Consider the following 15,827-nt stretch of genomic DNA (forward strand, 5'->3'; position numbering starts at 1 on the left):
AGCCAGCTCGAAAGAGGACTAACAAAAATACATTGATTAAAAAAGAAAAAAAAAATCAGTTGAATCAGAAGAAATAATAATAATAATAAATATTTTTAATCAACTTCCTCCTATCGAATCTCTATTTATTTCATAAATATTATAAAATTTAAAAAAATAATTTTATTGAGTATGTTCAATCCTAATATCACTAAAGATCAAAAGAATCAAATAAATAAAAATATACAAATGCAATAGATCAGTCTATATTTTTTTTAATCATGTACACATCAATATCAACAAAAACCTTGAAAATATTAAAATGTATGTTTGGAGGTAGATAAGGTGAAAACCTCAAAACTTCATATCCTTTTATATGAATTCGAGACTCCTATGATAAAAAAATTTAAATCTATTTTTATTTTTTTAAAGTTCTTTCTATTATGAACCGAATGAGATCTCATGGTTAAAACCTTAAAGATAAAACCAAATTTTATGTAGTTTATCTTCAAAATTTGATAGGATTTCTATCACTACTGTAGAATAAGCTAAAGATACAAGTATATTATATATTAATGAATTAATACTCTCACTTTTGGTTTATGAATAAAATGTCAACCTATCTTCAAGTAAAATTTTAAAATATACTATGATACTCGATGTAAGAGACAAGACCGATCAAATGAGAGTTAGAGGAACTCTAATAAAGGTAATAAAGAAACTCATCGATGTTTTCATTGTAAAAATATAGATATATTAAAAAATTACTTGTATAAAAATAAAAAATTATAATGTTCTCCTCTGATGGTAAACAAATATGACAATCTTGAAAAAATTTCTTGGAACAAAAATCAAATAAATTATCATGAAGAAAATTATAGTGAAAAAAAAGGATAAAAATATTTTCTTTATGACATGATAAAGAATCTTCTAGATCGATTTGGTTTTCTTTATGATATCTTATAAAAAATATAGTAATCAAAAGTTTAATAGTTCAATCAAATTCATAATGTAGATAAAGTGGATGGGAAAAAATTAATTATTACGAAGACCAAATCGATTAACATATTTATTAATAATATGATATTTATTCTTGATTTAAAATAAAATATCATTAGTATAGGATACTAATGACAAAAAAGAATATTATGCTATTTTTTATGATAAAAAATATTTGATCTATGATAAAAAAAAGCTTAAAAAATTGATAACAACTATAAGGATAATAATAATAAAGTATTATCTTTATTGTTTTCAGATTTTTCTGTACATGCATTTATTATTATTGTTATCGATGAATCAACATTATGATATAAAAGATATGATTATCTAAAGTATGATGAACTAATAGTATTAAATTAAAATAATATAATAATAATGTTTGCCTAAAATAATATGATAGTCGGTTTGCCTAAAATACTATTAAATGGTTTACCTAAAATTAAATTAAAATAATATGATAGTCGGTTTGCCTAAAATTAAGAGTAAAAATAATGTTTGTGAATATTATGTTTTTGGAAAACAATACAAAAATTCGTTTTAGCTAGGTCGTTCTTGGAGAGTCATCTTCAATGGTTGAAACTTTACATGTAGATATGTATGGTGATTTTTTTATTATTTTTAGATTTCTCTTTACATGCATTTATTATTATTGTTATCGATGAATAAATATTATGATATAAAAGATATGATTGTCTAAATTATGATGAACTAATAGTATTAAATTAAAATAATATGATAGTCGATTTGCCTAAAATTAAGAGTAAAAATAATGTTTGTGAATATTATGTTTTTAAAAAACAATACAAAAATTCTTTTTAGCTAGATCTGGAGAGTCATCTTTAAACTTCTACATATAGATATATATATATATATATATACTATCTTATATTATAGAAGTAAATATTTTTTTATTATTTACAGATGACACAAGAATGATATGGGTATATGTTTTGAAAGAAAAAGCTAAAGCCTTCTTTATTTTCAAAAAATTAAAAGCATATGTAGAAAAATAATATGGTTATTTAGTTAAAACTCTGTGTATAGATAGAGGGGGTGAATTCATTTCCATTTTTTTTAAAAAATTTTAAAAGAATTCAATCATTTACATAGAATTGATTGTAAGCTATATCCTAGGAAGCATTTACATAAATTGGAGTAGCAAAGCAAAAGGATCTGAGTTGTGATCGAGATTGCCAGGTGTATGCTTAAAGAAAAAAATTAAGACCAAAAGAGTTTTGGACGGAAGCTATGGGTAATAGTGTATTTGTTAAACTACCTTTGTAGTATAAGGAAAAACACCCTATAAAATATAGTTGGATAGAAAGCTAGATATGAGCCACTTAAAGATATTTTGTTATGATGTTTATTTTCATGCTTATAAAAAAAAACCTTGATGATAAAAGTATTAAATGCATATTTGTGGGATATAGTAATAAAATAAAAGGTTTTATACTTTATGATCATAATGTTATCTTTAATAAGAAGAAGTTTGAAACTCTAAAGCAGTTAAAATTTTTATAGTTTAAATGATTCTTATTCAAATTATACCAGAGATATTAAAACACTTCCAAGGAAATTTCATAATCCTTCACAAATATATTAGTTTGGTCGTATGTTTTGTTTTAAAATATACTAGTTTTGAAGTTACAGGTCAAAAATATAAATGGATAATTGTAAGCTATTAAAAAAAAAAAAACTTAGAAGCTAGTAAATTTGCCCTAGGAAAAGAAGCAATGGACTTAAGTGAGTATATAAGTTCAAATTTAATGCTGATAGCTCACTGTAATAACATAAAATTCATTTAATTGCTAAAGGGTATGCTCAAATATCATGTATCAATTTTTCAATTTTTTTTCTCTAATTGCTATAATTGATATAATTAGAATAATATTAGCATTCACAGCCCTAAAAAAATGACATGTTTATCAATTTGATATTAAGTCAATCTTCTTGAATGAAAAATTATAAGAGGGGATTTATGCAAAGGAACCTAAAGGATTTGAAATTAAAGAGCAAGAAGATAAAGTGCACAAATTAGATAAACCATTATATAATTTAAAACAAGCACCAAGAGCATAATATAACAGAATTGATAAGTATTTTCTTCAATATAATTTTCAAAAAAAGTTCAAGTGAGTCAACTTTATATATAAAAGTCAAAAGTATGAAAATTCTTATTGTATATTTGTATATAGATGATATGGTTTATATTAGAAATAAAATAGATATAGTTGTTGAATTTAAGAAAAATATGATGTTAGAATTTGAAAAGATTGATCTAGAGCTTTTACATTATTTTCTGAGAATAAAAATTATTCAAGATGCAAATAAAATTTTCTGTGCTAAGATTTGTTAAAAATATTTCATATGACAGCTTGTAAACTAGTGAATACTCTAATAAATATAAATAATAAGCTTATGTTAAATGATAGAGTTAAAAAAATAGATAAAAAATGATATAGAAGTTTAATTGGAGGGTTGATATATCTCACACATTCATAGTCGGATATTATATTTACAGTTAGTTTGCTATCTAGATTCATACATAACACTAGCAAGTATCATTTTGGAATAACTAAAAAAATTCTTATATACATCAAGGCAGTTCTCAATTATGATATTTGTTATGAGCAAATAAAAGATAGAAAAATAATTTAGGATTTGTGCTCAATTTCAGCTTCAGAATAATTTCATGAATAATTAAAAATAAAAATATATTATCCTCTCGAGCAAGCTCTAAGGTAGCGTATGTTACGATTATAGGTATGACATGCTAAAAAGCATGATCGATCAACTAAAATATACTATAATAACAAATCTGCCATGGTAATGATGAAAAATCCTACTTCCATAAGTGTACCAAGCATATTAAAGTCTAACACATTTTATTCAAATAGATTATTGTAGCATTGAAGATCTAACTTGTCGATATTTTTATAAAAGTTTTACCTAAAAAAATATTTTTTTTTTCAAAAATAACTTCAAGTTATAATTATTTTAAATTAAGGGGGTGTGAGAAAATATAATCCAAAACCACTCATCAGTTTTGGAACTTTTCATCCATTTTGAAACCGTTTGAAATGGATGAGGAGAAGTGAAAGATTTGGTAGATGATAAATATGAGTTGTTCTATCCAAATAGATGGGGATGAGTACTCTGCGGGGATGAAAACGAGGAGATTTGTTAGGCTACGATTGAGTTGAGTTGATAGATTATCATAATATTTTCTCTCATTTAAAAGTTTATATTTTATCCTTTTAATTATTTTATATGTTTTTGGATAAATCCAATATTAAAAGTACTCTCTCTCTTTTATGCTATCTATCTTCTTTCTTTTGTTGCTGGAAGGAGTTTTCCTGTCTTGACCGAGCAAGGAATTATACGAGCCGAAACGTCGCTTCAGCTCTCTTGTCTCCCAACACCAGCGCTCATTACATATCATTGCCTTTGTTCCTCGACCCTCTACTCCTCTTTCACGATCACCAGTATGTTTCGCCGCTCCACGCACAACCACGATACACCTCCGTAAGAAACAAAAGATCGGAGAGAGCATGGACTCCGTCCGAAAAGTGGATCCCTTCGAGCGATGTTGGAGGAAGGGGAATGGCCCATGTCACTTTAGGTTTCAGAGTGTTTTGGTGTGCTTTCTTTGGTATCATGATTGGTCACTTCCAAGTTTGGCTTGACATGTTGTTATCTTCCCCTTTCCCCATCCCACCAACAGATCCAGTCACACACGTCCTCCCCCCCTCCTCAGCCAAGCTCCCACTAAGAACACTGTCGTGCTAGAGAGCAGCATTTACAAACCCTAGCACCCATCTGCGAGGCATTGACATGAGAGCTCGGGCACTCGATGGTGGCATTTGATTGCTGGCGAGAATAACGAGATGAGTCGCAGTGTTGGGAACGGACTGGATGGATGTAACGTTTCTGAGGCCACCACAACCTACCATCACAAACACAATAATACTTGATTAAGACAATACGTGGGAGACGTCCCAAAGGCGAGCCTGCGCTGCCCTAAATTTCTAAAGTTACTGATGTCTTCTTCAACTTTTGACTGTGTCACATGTGAGTGCGAACAGTGTGGCCATGACAGTAACTCGCGAACTCTGGCAGAGCTGCCCAGGCTAGTGGTAGGATCAGGGACAGGGGGCTGCCTCCACCGCACTGGCTCGTGAGAACCTTAACACTCGACGCGTACTGTGAGTGTACTCGGTTGCAAAAAGACGAAGGGCGTGCTGCTGCAGTCTTGGAGTCCGTCTTCTACCTCCGGTTTTGTGTGTGCAGCGTCGCACGTAGGAGTCGCGTGCGTCCACGTTAACTCCGGGACGGAGGCCAACCCGCTGTGGTAGGGTGACCCGCTCGTGTTGCATGGTTGTACGTGCGTCACGAGGGACGTTGCGTGGAGCGACGTGTGGGTTCTGCATGTCCTGCCCCACGTCAATGGCTTGGCTGTTTCCGCTCTGAGGTGCAGTACTTGTGCCAGATTTAGTGATACAACTTTGGAGGAATTCTCTTTTCATTTACTTGATAATAAATCATGTCTTAATCTTCTTTTTTTCATAAAAAAAAGTAATACCAAAATTTGATATTTTGGACAAAAAAACACACACTTTTTTTTTTACTTTTATAAAAAAATTAAGCAATAGTAAAATCAAAAAGTATATAATATTTAATATGTTCTGTTCTGTTTGGAAATAAGAGGAGGAGCAAAGAAGAAGATTGCTACTAAGTAACAATCTCTTTACTATTGGTAAAATATAATTTATAATTTATTATTTTTAATTATCAATCTTTATTATTATTATTTTTATGAAGATAGACTCTCTCTTTCTCTCTATCGTTCTTCGTCGACAATCTGTTTGTATCATATACATTAGGCTCAATCTATGTTGCTCAACAAAATAAAGAAAAAAAATTATATGTCGGGTATCCTTGAAATATTAAAAGAATAAGATTATAAATAATAAATAATGTTACAAAAAAAATTTTCCGAAAAAAATTATGGAAATGATAATCCAAGAAGAGATTGATCACTTACTAAAATACAATCTTAATTATGGATGAATTGGAGGTGACAATGAAATTTACATTTCCTTTTTACTTCCACTTTGTTTGTTTAATGATTATTATCTGAGAAGCGGTTGAAAGCTGAGGAATTAGCTGAGTGTGTTATTTGATGAGTCTATTATTGTTTATATGGAGCCCAAAGCAGCGGCTCGGTATTGATCTTGTTGGGCTTTTAATTGCCCTACAAAGAGTTTTATTAATTGGATTTCTGTCCGTGGATCCCTTTGCTGGTTTCTTACGTCCAATTACCAAGCGGGTAAGGACATGGGTGAGTTCGAAACGTTAGGAAAAGTTTTTATTACCCCCTTTTCACTTTCATATAAACCAGGACTCGGAAGAGACACGCAAAGCTTGAAACGGACGCTGATGGCGGCTTCCTCTGCTCCTCCAGCGGCTCAGAACCCCCTCAAAACCCTAAGAAATGCATCGTTTCGTCGCCCCTGTCGCCTTCGCATCGTCTCGCCTGCGAGGCCCCCGCCGATCTCCGCGCTCGCCTCGTCCCACTCCACCGCCGCCGCCTCACCACTTTCCGCCGACGCCCGCCACCGCGACGACGTCCTCCGTGCGGCCCGCGCCGCGCTCTCGAACTGCCTCTCCGAGACCTACCTCGATCGCACCGTCCCCGGACTCAGCTCCAAGGCCCGAGGCAAGGTGGGATGTTCTGCTTCGGTGCTTCCCCCCTTTTTCTTCCTTCTCTTTCTCTTTTCTTGCACTATTATAGACCGATTGCTGCAGGTGAGGGATATTTATGATGCGGAGGACCATCTCGTTCTCGTTACCACCGACCGGCAGAGTGCCTTCGATCGGGTTCTTGCCTCCATCCCCTTCAAAGGCCAGGTATTTCTTCTTGTCTCCATTAACTCTGATGTGTTAGATAATGGTGAATACCACTTTTTTGTTGTTTCGTTGGTTCTCGATTCCATGGCTGATAATTGAATGACTCTGCGTCTGAACTTTTTATCTCTTAAATTAACGCTGAATTAGGCATGGAGCAGGAGAAAAAAATTAGGCATTGTTCATTGTGGTCTCGATTATGGAAAAAACACAATGCTCCTCTCGTTCCATTATTTTTGATGTGATATGGCACTTATCGACCGATGAGTGTTTAGAATGTTTTAACAACTTTTTAATGAACTTAAGAAAAGCCTCTCTCACATGTGACTATAAATGAATTGGATCATTGGTGATCTTGCCCAATCTGATAATCCAACAAATTGGCTAAAAACTGATCCATGTACAATATTAAAACAAGGCTTCAAACTGGAAAAAAATTATTTTGGTGTACTTGTATGTCAATACTATTCACTAGCATTCTTTTCTTTACTATTGCTTACTGGTGTCCTGTCTTCTACTATTGAAGCAAGTTTTATGCTTTTCCTGTGATGGGTGTACTATTTAGGAATTATTTATAGATTGAATTAAGGTCTATCTATGTATGTCTAAGCTGTCAATCAGATTCTTGGACAGATCACCTTTTGAGCTCAGTATATCCAAATGCTTACTGTTTGTATATGGTCAAAGAATGATTGGAGTTTACACCACCGAGGATCAAAATACTTTAGTCATTGCATTTTCCTTGAATTGATGGAAACCTTTTCTCACACTTTCCTAAGCAAGGACCTAAGAGTTTGGAGGATATTTATAGCACTAATATCTCCTGTATTTATTCTAATATTTCTTAGCGTGTAGGCCTTTTGACTCTACATGATGGAATTCTGGCTAGGATATAAAACGATGTTCTTTTTAAGCATCAGCTATAGCTGTGATCATTATCTGACAATATTCATATAACTGTAGAAAACGATGGAATTATAAATATAAAGCTTACCACATAAACAATACTGGTGCTTCGATCTAATTCCAATTAATCCTTACCAGACATTATACGTTCAGATCTATAATTCGTTCACTATGCCAGAAGTTCCATATTCATCGTTCTGCAATACACAAACTACTTCTGATGCTTGAAGTATTCCAATTATTTATCATGTTCTATAAAAACCTAGGTTAGTCACACTTAGTTGACATCAATATTCATAATCTCTAGAAAAACCTAGATTATTAGCACATCAATTAATTCTATTATGAGTTGGTCAATTAAAAGATAGATAACTGTGTTTAACTATTTGCTTTATGGAAGCCATGTCAGTATGCATTGTGTTAAAGTTGCCTAGTATTTTGTAGGAGATAGTCAGGATCCTTAAACATGTCATATAAAATCTTCACACAAGCTGTTCTCTCCATATCATACTTGAAAAAGAAAACTCAACTTTGACTGAATATGTAGAAAATATTATTAGATTTAAGATAAAAAGAGCTTCGGTGTCACTGGAACCAAAAGTGCATATACTAATTAATGATGCCAATTGGAGTGCCTTATTACTAAAGGAGATAGCAAAAACCAAAAATCCACACAGAAGTTTTTCTTCTCTGCTGTCTGCAACATTAAAAGGTTGGAGTAATCCAAACTACAATATTGATTTAAAAAAGATACTGCATCCAGATAATGTTCTTGATAAATTTTCCAGTCTCAGCAAACATTATATCTGTCTAAACATTGGAGGTCTCACCAATGAGACTTACTACAAGCACCAGGACCTTTTCAGGATTCTTTCTTGGTTGCATGATATTTTTAATCTTCATCCTACGGGATGTTAATAAAATTTTGTCTTCCAATTATTATGATCTTTTTTCTCTTTTATAATTATTATGTTCCTCATGATGCAAGGATTGCACTTTGATTTTCAGGTCCTTAATGAGACAAGTTTATGGTGGTTCAATAAGACTCAACATATTACTCCAAATGCTGTGGTTTCTGCTCCAGATAGTAATGTGACAATTGCAAAAAGGTGCTCAGTGTTCCCAGTTGAATTTGTTGGTGAGACATTACCTGCTCTATAATTCATTTAATTGACACTATGTTTTTCTTTGGTTTAATGTTTTCTTTATAATTCATTTAATTGACACTATGTTTTCTCTTAATAATTCATTTAATTGGTCAAATGTAGACACAATATGATGGATTGATATTTTCAGTCCAAGTGAAAATGAACAACAATCAGCACAGTTGCAGTATCTTGTGATTCTCATTTTGGCTTCTGGTCTTAGAAGATTAGTTAGATTCTTCTTCTGCTGACTTTGGCCTATAAAATCTTTAACACCAAAGCACCAATCCATGTCCTATAGACCTTTTTTGTAAAGTAGTTTGTGCAATTATCATGCTTATAATGCTCAATGAACTTGCTTTACTTGCATTTTTTCCCTTCATTTTCTGGTGCATGTTTGCAGTAAGAGGTTTTGTGACTGGAAGCACTGATACATCACTGTGGACAGTCTATAATAAGGGTGTGAGGAACTATTGTGGCAATGTACTTCCTGAAGGTATATTTATTGGCCAGTATCTACTTGTGTGTAGCTACATTCAGGTAATCTTTGTTCTCTTCACATATTGCAGGAATGGTAAAGAATCAGAGGCTACCTGCCAATATTCTTACTCCTACGACAAAAGCTGTGGATCATGATGTTCCTGTGTCACCTGATGAGGTTTGTCCCAACTGATTGTTCTTAATAGATAGCACTGTTCTGAATCCGTCAATTGTACTATCCCAAGTTAAATTGCATATTATACCATTGCTTCACAGAAACTCCAACTAACTTTGTTTTCAAAATTTGTCCAAGACGTCCTCTTCTTGGCAATCCTCTCATGCTAAATTATTACAGAAGTTGCTCATTGATAATCATGTAATTTGTAAACTTTTTTGCTTCCCAGCTTGTTGAGATACTTTGAACTACAGGATCTGTGAAGTTTACTGAAATTGCTGTTAATTTCAATAATGTTCTCCTTTTTTGAAACAAATAAGAGATGATGGTCATGTAAATAACTAAATTAAAATGCACTGATCTTTTTTTCCTAAATTCATAGTTTTTATTCTTGATCTGGGCCTCCGGAGTGTCACAGAGATTGCAGGAAAATTGTTGGGACTGTCAACTACGGTCTGTGTTTTAAATGACCCTGGGCTTATCATGTTCCTTCAGATTGCTCATCCTTGTTGGGTCATTTTGTCAATCTTGTAATCCTCCACTTCCTATTTACTCCTCTAGTTAATTTGCACCAATGAATGAACAAAATTTATCATGAAGCTACAAGTTGGATTTGAATTGCTAAATGAGATGATTTGGAAGTCTTGTTGCTTAGCTTCTATTTATGTGTTGCTGGTTATGTCCAGATTATTCAGCTGGGTTTGATGACACAAAATGAATTGGATGAAGTAAGCAGTAAAGCCTTGGCGTTATTTGCATATGGGCAGGTAGGTCCCTCTGCTCCTGTTAATCACCTTTTCTTATGCTTCTTCACAAGATACACTTGGTTCAACAAACTTTGTCAAACTTCAGTGAAATGTGAACTTTTGGTCGCTTGTTCTTTTGTCTTACCAAAGAAAGGACATATAGATGCTTATCCTGCACTACATTACTGCATGTACATTGAAGGTTTAAAGTGTCAGATGATTTGTAATTAGTCTGCTAAACTGCAGGCTTTAACATGTAAGATTTTTGTTGAAACTTGTGATGAGCTTTAACAAATTCATAATCAAATTGTATCTTGGAAATCAAACTATTATGTTATTCTAATAATCATTTATCTATGTGGTTAGTGTTGATGATAAATTTATTACTTGCAGCAAGTGGCATTGGAGAATGGTCTGATTTTAGTTGACACAAAGTATGAATTTGGAAAGGGAGCTGATGGGACGATAATGTTGATTGATGAGGTGGGTTATGCTGTATGGCCTTCCTGAAACGTTATGCTATTTCACAATATAGTTGGCATGCTGTATTTGTAATCTTTGTACCTACATCTCATATATATTTTTTGTTTGGAGTGAAAATTTTCAAATTATCTTGTTAATTAACATTTTTCAAGAATATGCATTGCCTTGCTATTTTTCTTGTTGATTAGGATCGACAATATTAGAAGATCTTCAGCAATTGGTATGGAAGTTCTCAACGTTCCATCTTTACCTGGAGCATATCCTCCATCATCTTTTCTCTTCTGCAAGTTTCAAGTTAAACATTGGTTACTCAATTGGTCATATTTACCTATAAATAAAAGTGGAATAGTTAAATTGAGAAGTGTGTCAAAAGTTTTATCTTATTGCTTTGTGCCATTTGGATTAAGAGGTACATTCCATGAGACAATTATAAAACCAACTATAATTTATGGGTTGGAATGTTGGGTAATTGGAAATAACATAAACAAAAAATTAACAATATTGAGATGAAAATGTTGAGATGGATGTGCAGGATTACTAGAAATAATAGAAGAAAAAATAATTTTATTTGAAGACAATTAGGTTTAGTCTCCATGGAGGAGGGTAAAACAATGAAAAACCCTACATGATGTGAAAATGTTTGGAGTAGGAGATGAATCAAATAAGAGCAATTGTGGATGGGAGGTAGAGGATGGTCTGAAAAAGCTTTATTAGAAATAATAACAAATTTTACTCTTTTTCAGTTTAACTATAGGGATATAATCGTATAAATAACTTAATGACAGGGAAAGATTCATGTAAACGGACTTGACTGATGGAACAACAAAGTTTGTTCTTGTATTCAATCAGTCAGTTAAAATTGTTTTGATCTTTCATCCAGGTTTTCCTAGGCATATTTTTTTCTACTACAAACCGTTGGCTTTTCTGTGCCTATAGATCTGTTGTGATGTCAAATTTTTTTATCTTCCAAGTTCCAACATCTAAACTAGAAATAATTAAGTTTAGATGCCCACTTAATTATCTACTTTTGTAGGATTGTACGATCATGAGTTAGATCCTTTGTTGGATTCTTGTTACATCTAACATCAATTCCCAATTTAGTTGTGAGATTCATTTTTAAAGGACCAGAACTCCAAAATTGTTACTGTCATTAATCCTGCATCCCTTTTTTTTTTCCTTCTTGGATTTCTATGCATAATTTTTTTATGTTTTCTGCAGCCAGTCTTGAATCTGGTGAAATGAAGGTCGTATATGTTGCTGCAAACATTAGAAACCCTTTTTGCATCAACTTACCTGTTGTTGTTTGTACTAATATCATTGTTTCAATCCCCTTATCTGATTGACCGTCTTGCACTGTTTGTTACATGTGTCAGTCCCATTCACAGTTCTTAAAGTTGTTAATTTGAAAAAGACAATAGTAACTGTTTCTCATGGAGTAGCTTCAGATCTGTTTCTCTACAGTAGTGTCTTTTCCACAATGCCAAGTTAATTGCTAATTATAGTTGCATGACCAACTTACTGAACTTTCATTTGAATAAACTCCATTTGAGGATGGGGAAGTAATTGGGTTTTCCTTTCAAAAAAGTTTTCTGTTACACATAAAGCTAATATTCTTTGAGTATGGAATCTCAAATTTTCCCATGTGACACAGTAAAATTATTAACCATTAATTGAAGCATTGAACTCCACACATACATTTATTAACTTTTTTTTAATATTGTTATTTATACCGAGCAACTTCTAATATTGTTCTCCTGCTGGCAAAATATTGATATGGAATCTGATAATTTAGGTGCATACCCCTGATTCAAGCAGATATTGGATTGCCAATTCTTATGAGAAGCAGTTTAATGCTGGCTGTGAACCTGAAAACGTTGACAAGGTGTGTGATGTAGGATTTTGATATACAGATTTGGGTTTTATCGTTTCTTATGTATTCCAACTTCCTTGTCTTCAATTTTACAAATGTTACTTGTAAAGACATCGTAGAATTTCTCATATATCTTAAAAAATGGTTCAGTTTGGAAGTTGCTGATGCCTTGGTATTTGGCATGTTCTTAGGAATTCCTAAGGTTGTGGTTTAAGGAACATTGCAATCCATACGAAGATGAGGTATATTGTGTACTAATTTCCAAAATTTGCATTTGTTGGAGTTGTCTGTCTCATTAACTTTGACCTTTTAGGTTCTCCCTGAGGCTCCTGAGGATCTTGTTTGTGAGCTTGCATGGCGGTATATTTTCTTTTACTCAAATCAAGATATTAGCTTAATATTTTCTTGAAATAGAGAATAGAATGGATACTTTGTTCACATCATCATGATGCAGTGGTGGATTTAACTCTTTTTCCTAGCGAACTGGATAATATCGCCACAAAAAGCATATAAATCTAATTGTCGGTCATTCATTCCAAAATTCCATACAACAGAACAGGACAACATCTTCCACTCAACTGGCTTGTGCCCCCAGTGTTGAAGTCACACGAAGGCTTTCAACAAAGCCACATTCTAGAAGTTGTATCTTGACACATAATATATTGTATGTTACAAGGATCGCAGATCTAATATCATCTTGAGACGCACAACTTCACAAGTTTCTCAGAAGAGGAACATTATGGAGCATTCGTCATTTAAACTTTTATGCGATCACTTTAATTAGTTCAGCATTTTGTAAACATCTTTTCGAGTGATGTTCAAAAGCTAAAGCTTGCCATGTTATGGGAGTTGACGTTTGGTTGATGCCAATCTTCTTCTGAACATTGGTAACTGATGGCCTATCATTTCACAAATTTGGTTTTCACATATGGCTGATTTAGGATTTTGCATGCAGGTACATCTTCCTCTTTGAAACCATCACAAATTCGAACTTCCAACTGCCTGTTACAGAGGTATTCCAGGACATAGTTTGGCTTCATATATTTACAGAGGTATTTAAGTGTCTTATTAAATCCTTGTACAGGAACCAATACATGATAGGATATCCAGGAACGTTTCCAGGGCACTATCAAGCATATAATTGTGGTGTTTCACCTATGGAGTTTCAACTGCTGTAAGTGCAGTTGCAGCTTATGCTGCAGATCATACTTGCATTTGGATCACAATAGTTCCTGGAAGATCCGGATCTCTTTTCTTGAACCTTCATGTGTTCCCCATACACCAATCAGTAACCACATGGCAGAACATGTAAACCATGCGTTGCTCAGTATAGTTCCAAACTTGTTCACATAGAATAAGTTCATGCCCTCAGATTGGAGGTCTTCTCTATTTAACAGATCGAGCATATACCATCTATTGTGGCAGAGTTGAAGGCTGTCGTTTATTTTGCTTGGAACACAAAACGAAAGTTGCTTCCATAGATTTATTTCTTCTTTTCTTATTTTCATTGATCGATGGTGAAGTTGCCCTTCCACGCACATTTTTTTTTTACTTTCCATTTCTTATTTTTATGATGAAATCTCTCAAATAGGTGTCAATAAGAACGCTGCAAATGGATCAGCTGCATTATATTTGAGGGAGAAACCTTGGGTCCTTCCAGGCGACATCAAAGAGACTGCAGGTAAAAATCTACAGAGCTCTCTTTTGATACTCTCATCATCACTACTATAGTCTCTTTGCCATTCTTCTCTATTTTCTTCTAAATTTTATCAGGTTCGGTGCTAATACACTCTAATTATTCTCTCTGATACAAATTAAGTCTCAATTGTTGGAGTCATTGAAGTCATTTCCTTGAATCTTTTTCTTGTATTGTTTTGTTGACTTGGGTGTAATACGCATGTGTTATATCCCAAAATATTAAAATCTGGTTGTCTAAGTTGCAAGGAATAAAGTGTGGAAAAAAAAATCATTCTTTAAATAATTTAAATTGTGGCAGCCAGATAGAAGCAATAGATTGTCCAAATCAGCTCATGCTTCGATGCTCAATAAATCGGTGGCGGCCGTAGACCGAGCAGAAAGTACTTTAAAAAGAATATTCTTTTTTTTTAAGGATGGATTCATGAAAACAAAAAAAAAAACTTTCTTTGAGAAATTTTTAGTGTCTTAACTTAAAAAAAAAATTATAGAATATCTTGTATCATAAAAAATTATAGAATATTTTTTATTATTTTATCCTTACCCTCTCGTTTGACTGACGTACCTCAGCCTTTGTCATAGTTTCGCGATCCTCTTTCCTTATCGAGGACGAGACCTTTTACGCAAGCATAACGATAAGAAAGACGTGGCATAAAGGCGATGGAAAGCTAAGACAATGACACACGGGGGTAGTGGACGACGATAATAAGACAATGACACACGGGGGTAGTGGACGACGATAATGTAGAGGTAAAAATCTTTTCATGTGATCATGGGTGTTTTATGAGAATTTCTTAAATATATTATTTAAAAAATATTTTTTTTAATAATTTTTTTTTAATATGTAAATTGACTGAGAAGTTATGATTAGGGTATGATTCAAAATCTATTTATGTGTTTATTTATATTAATGCTATTTATATTTCCATTAATGTAACTTGCTACTTCATTTTGAATTTACTTACTTTTTAATATTTTTTAACAACTATATATAAAATTGACTATTGGGCAATTTATCAAAACAAAAAAAAACTGAAGCTTTTATATTTACAAAGGAGTATTTTTCTAGACTTTGACCAAAATACCTTCAATAAAATAAAAAATAATGATTGTCCCTCAATAAAGAAAAAAAAATCTTAACTATTCAATTTGATTTAATTAAGTTATAGATTATCCTTTGATTTTTCTAAATTACCCCAAACTATATCTCCACTCCTTCCCCTAAGCATTAGCTTCCTCCTCATTCTCCCCCTTAGCATCCTCCCACCACTCTATCATCATCTCCTTCTCTCACTATGTCGTCTCCCTCTCTCTCTTAGGCTTCCTTTTCCTCTTCGCCTTTCGACTTCTCCTCCCTCCTCATCCACCTCTCCACCTCCTTTTTTTTATCTTCTAATTCTCCTCCACCACTCCTAGTTTATCTATAAAAGTCATTACAT

The 15,827-nt window shown here is 33.0% G+C and overlaps 1 protein-coding gene across 3 annotated transcripts; it reads left to right on the top strand.

Annotated features, from left to right (window-relative positions):
* The first annotated feature begins 6,403 nt into the window (after positions 1-6,403).
* LOC135642132 (phosphoribosylaminoimidazole-succinocarboxamide synthase, chloroplastic-like) lies at positions 6,404-14,680 on the top strand. 3 transcript variants are annotated; one of them, XM_065158017.1, is made up of 13 exons: positions 6,404-6,705; positions 6,790-6,891; positions 8,803-8,932; positions 9,343-9,435; positions 9,509-9,597; positions 10,281-10,361; positions 10,734-10,823; positions 12,616-12,705; positions 12,885-12,935; positions 13,007-13,053; positions 13,649-13,745; positions 14,285-14,374; positions 14,467-14,680. In XM_065158017.1, exons 1-12 carry the CDS (start codon positions 6,421-6,423, stop codon positions 14,327-14,329), a joined length of 1,200 nt encoding a protein of 399 aa, XP_065014089.1. In that variant the 5' UTR covers positions 6,404-6,420; the 3' UTR covers positions 14,330-14,374; positions 14,467-14,680. The 3 variants fall into 3 exon arrangements, with proteins under 3 accessions (XP_065014089.1, XP_065014088.1, XP_065014090.1); XM_065158016.1 differs by having other exon boundaries at positions 14,285-14,530; XM_065158018.1 differs by lacking the exons at positions 14,285-14,374; positions 14,467-14,680 and adding an exon at positions 13,778-14,194 and having other exon boundaries at positions 13,649-13,706.
* Positions 14,681-15,827: the final 1,147 nt, after the last annotated feature.

This window comes from Musa acuminata, chromosome BXJ3-7 (genome assembly GCF_036884655.1).
Source record: "Musa acuminata AAA Group cultivar baxijiao chromosome BXJ3-7, Cavendish_Baxijiao_AAA, whole genome shotgun sequence".
NCBI lineage: Eukaryota > Viridiplantae > Streptophyta > Magnoliopsida > Zingiberales > Musaceae > Musa > Musa acuminata.

Excerpts from the sequence above, each read along its gene's own strand:
- LOC135642132 (XM_065158017.1), top strand. The coding sequence starts at position 6,421 with ATGGCGGCTTCCTCTGCTCCTCCAGCGGCTCAGAACCCCCTCAAAACC. Across the intron at positions 8,933-9,342 it reads GTTCCCAGTTGAATTTGTTG|TAAGAGGTTTTGTGACTGGA; the intron begins GTGAGACATTAC and ends GCATGTTTGCAG. Across the intron at positions 13,054-13,648 it reads GTTTGTGAGCTTGCATGGCG|GTACATCTTCCTCTTTGAAA; the intron begins GTATATTTTCTT and ends TTTTGCATGCAG.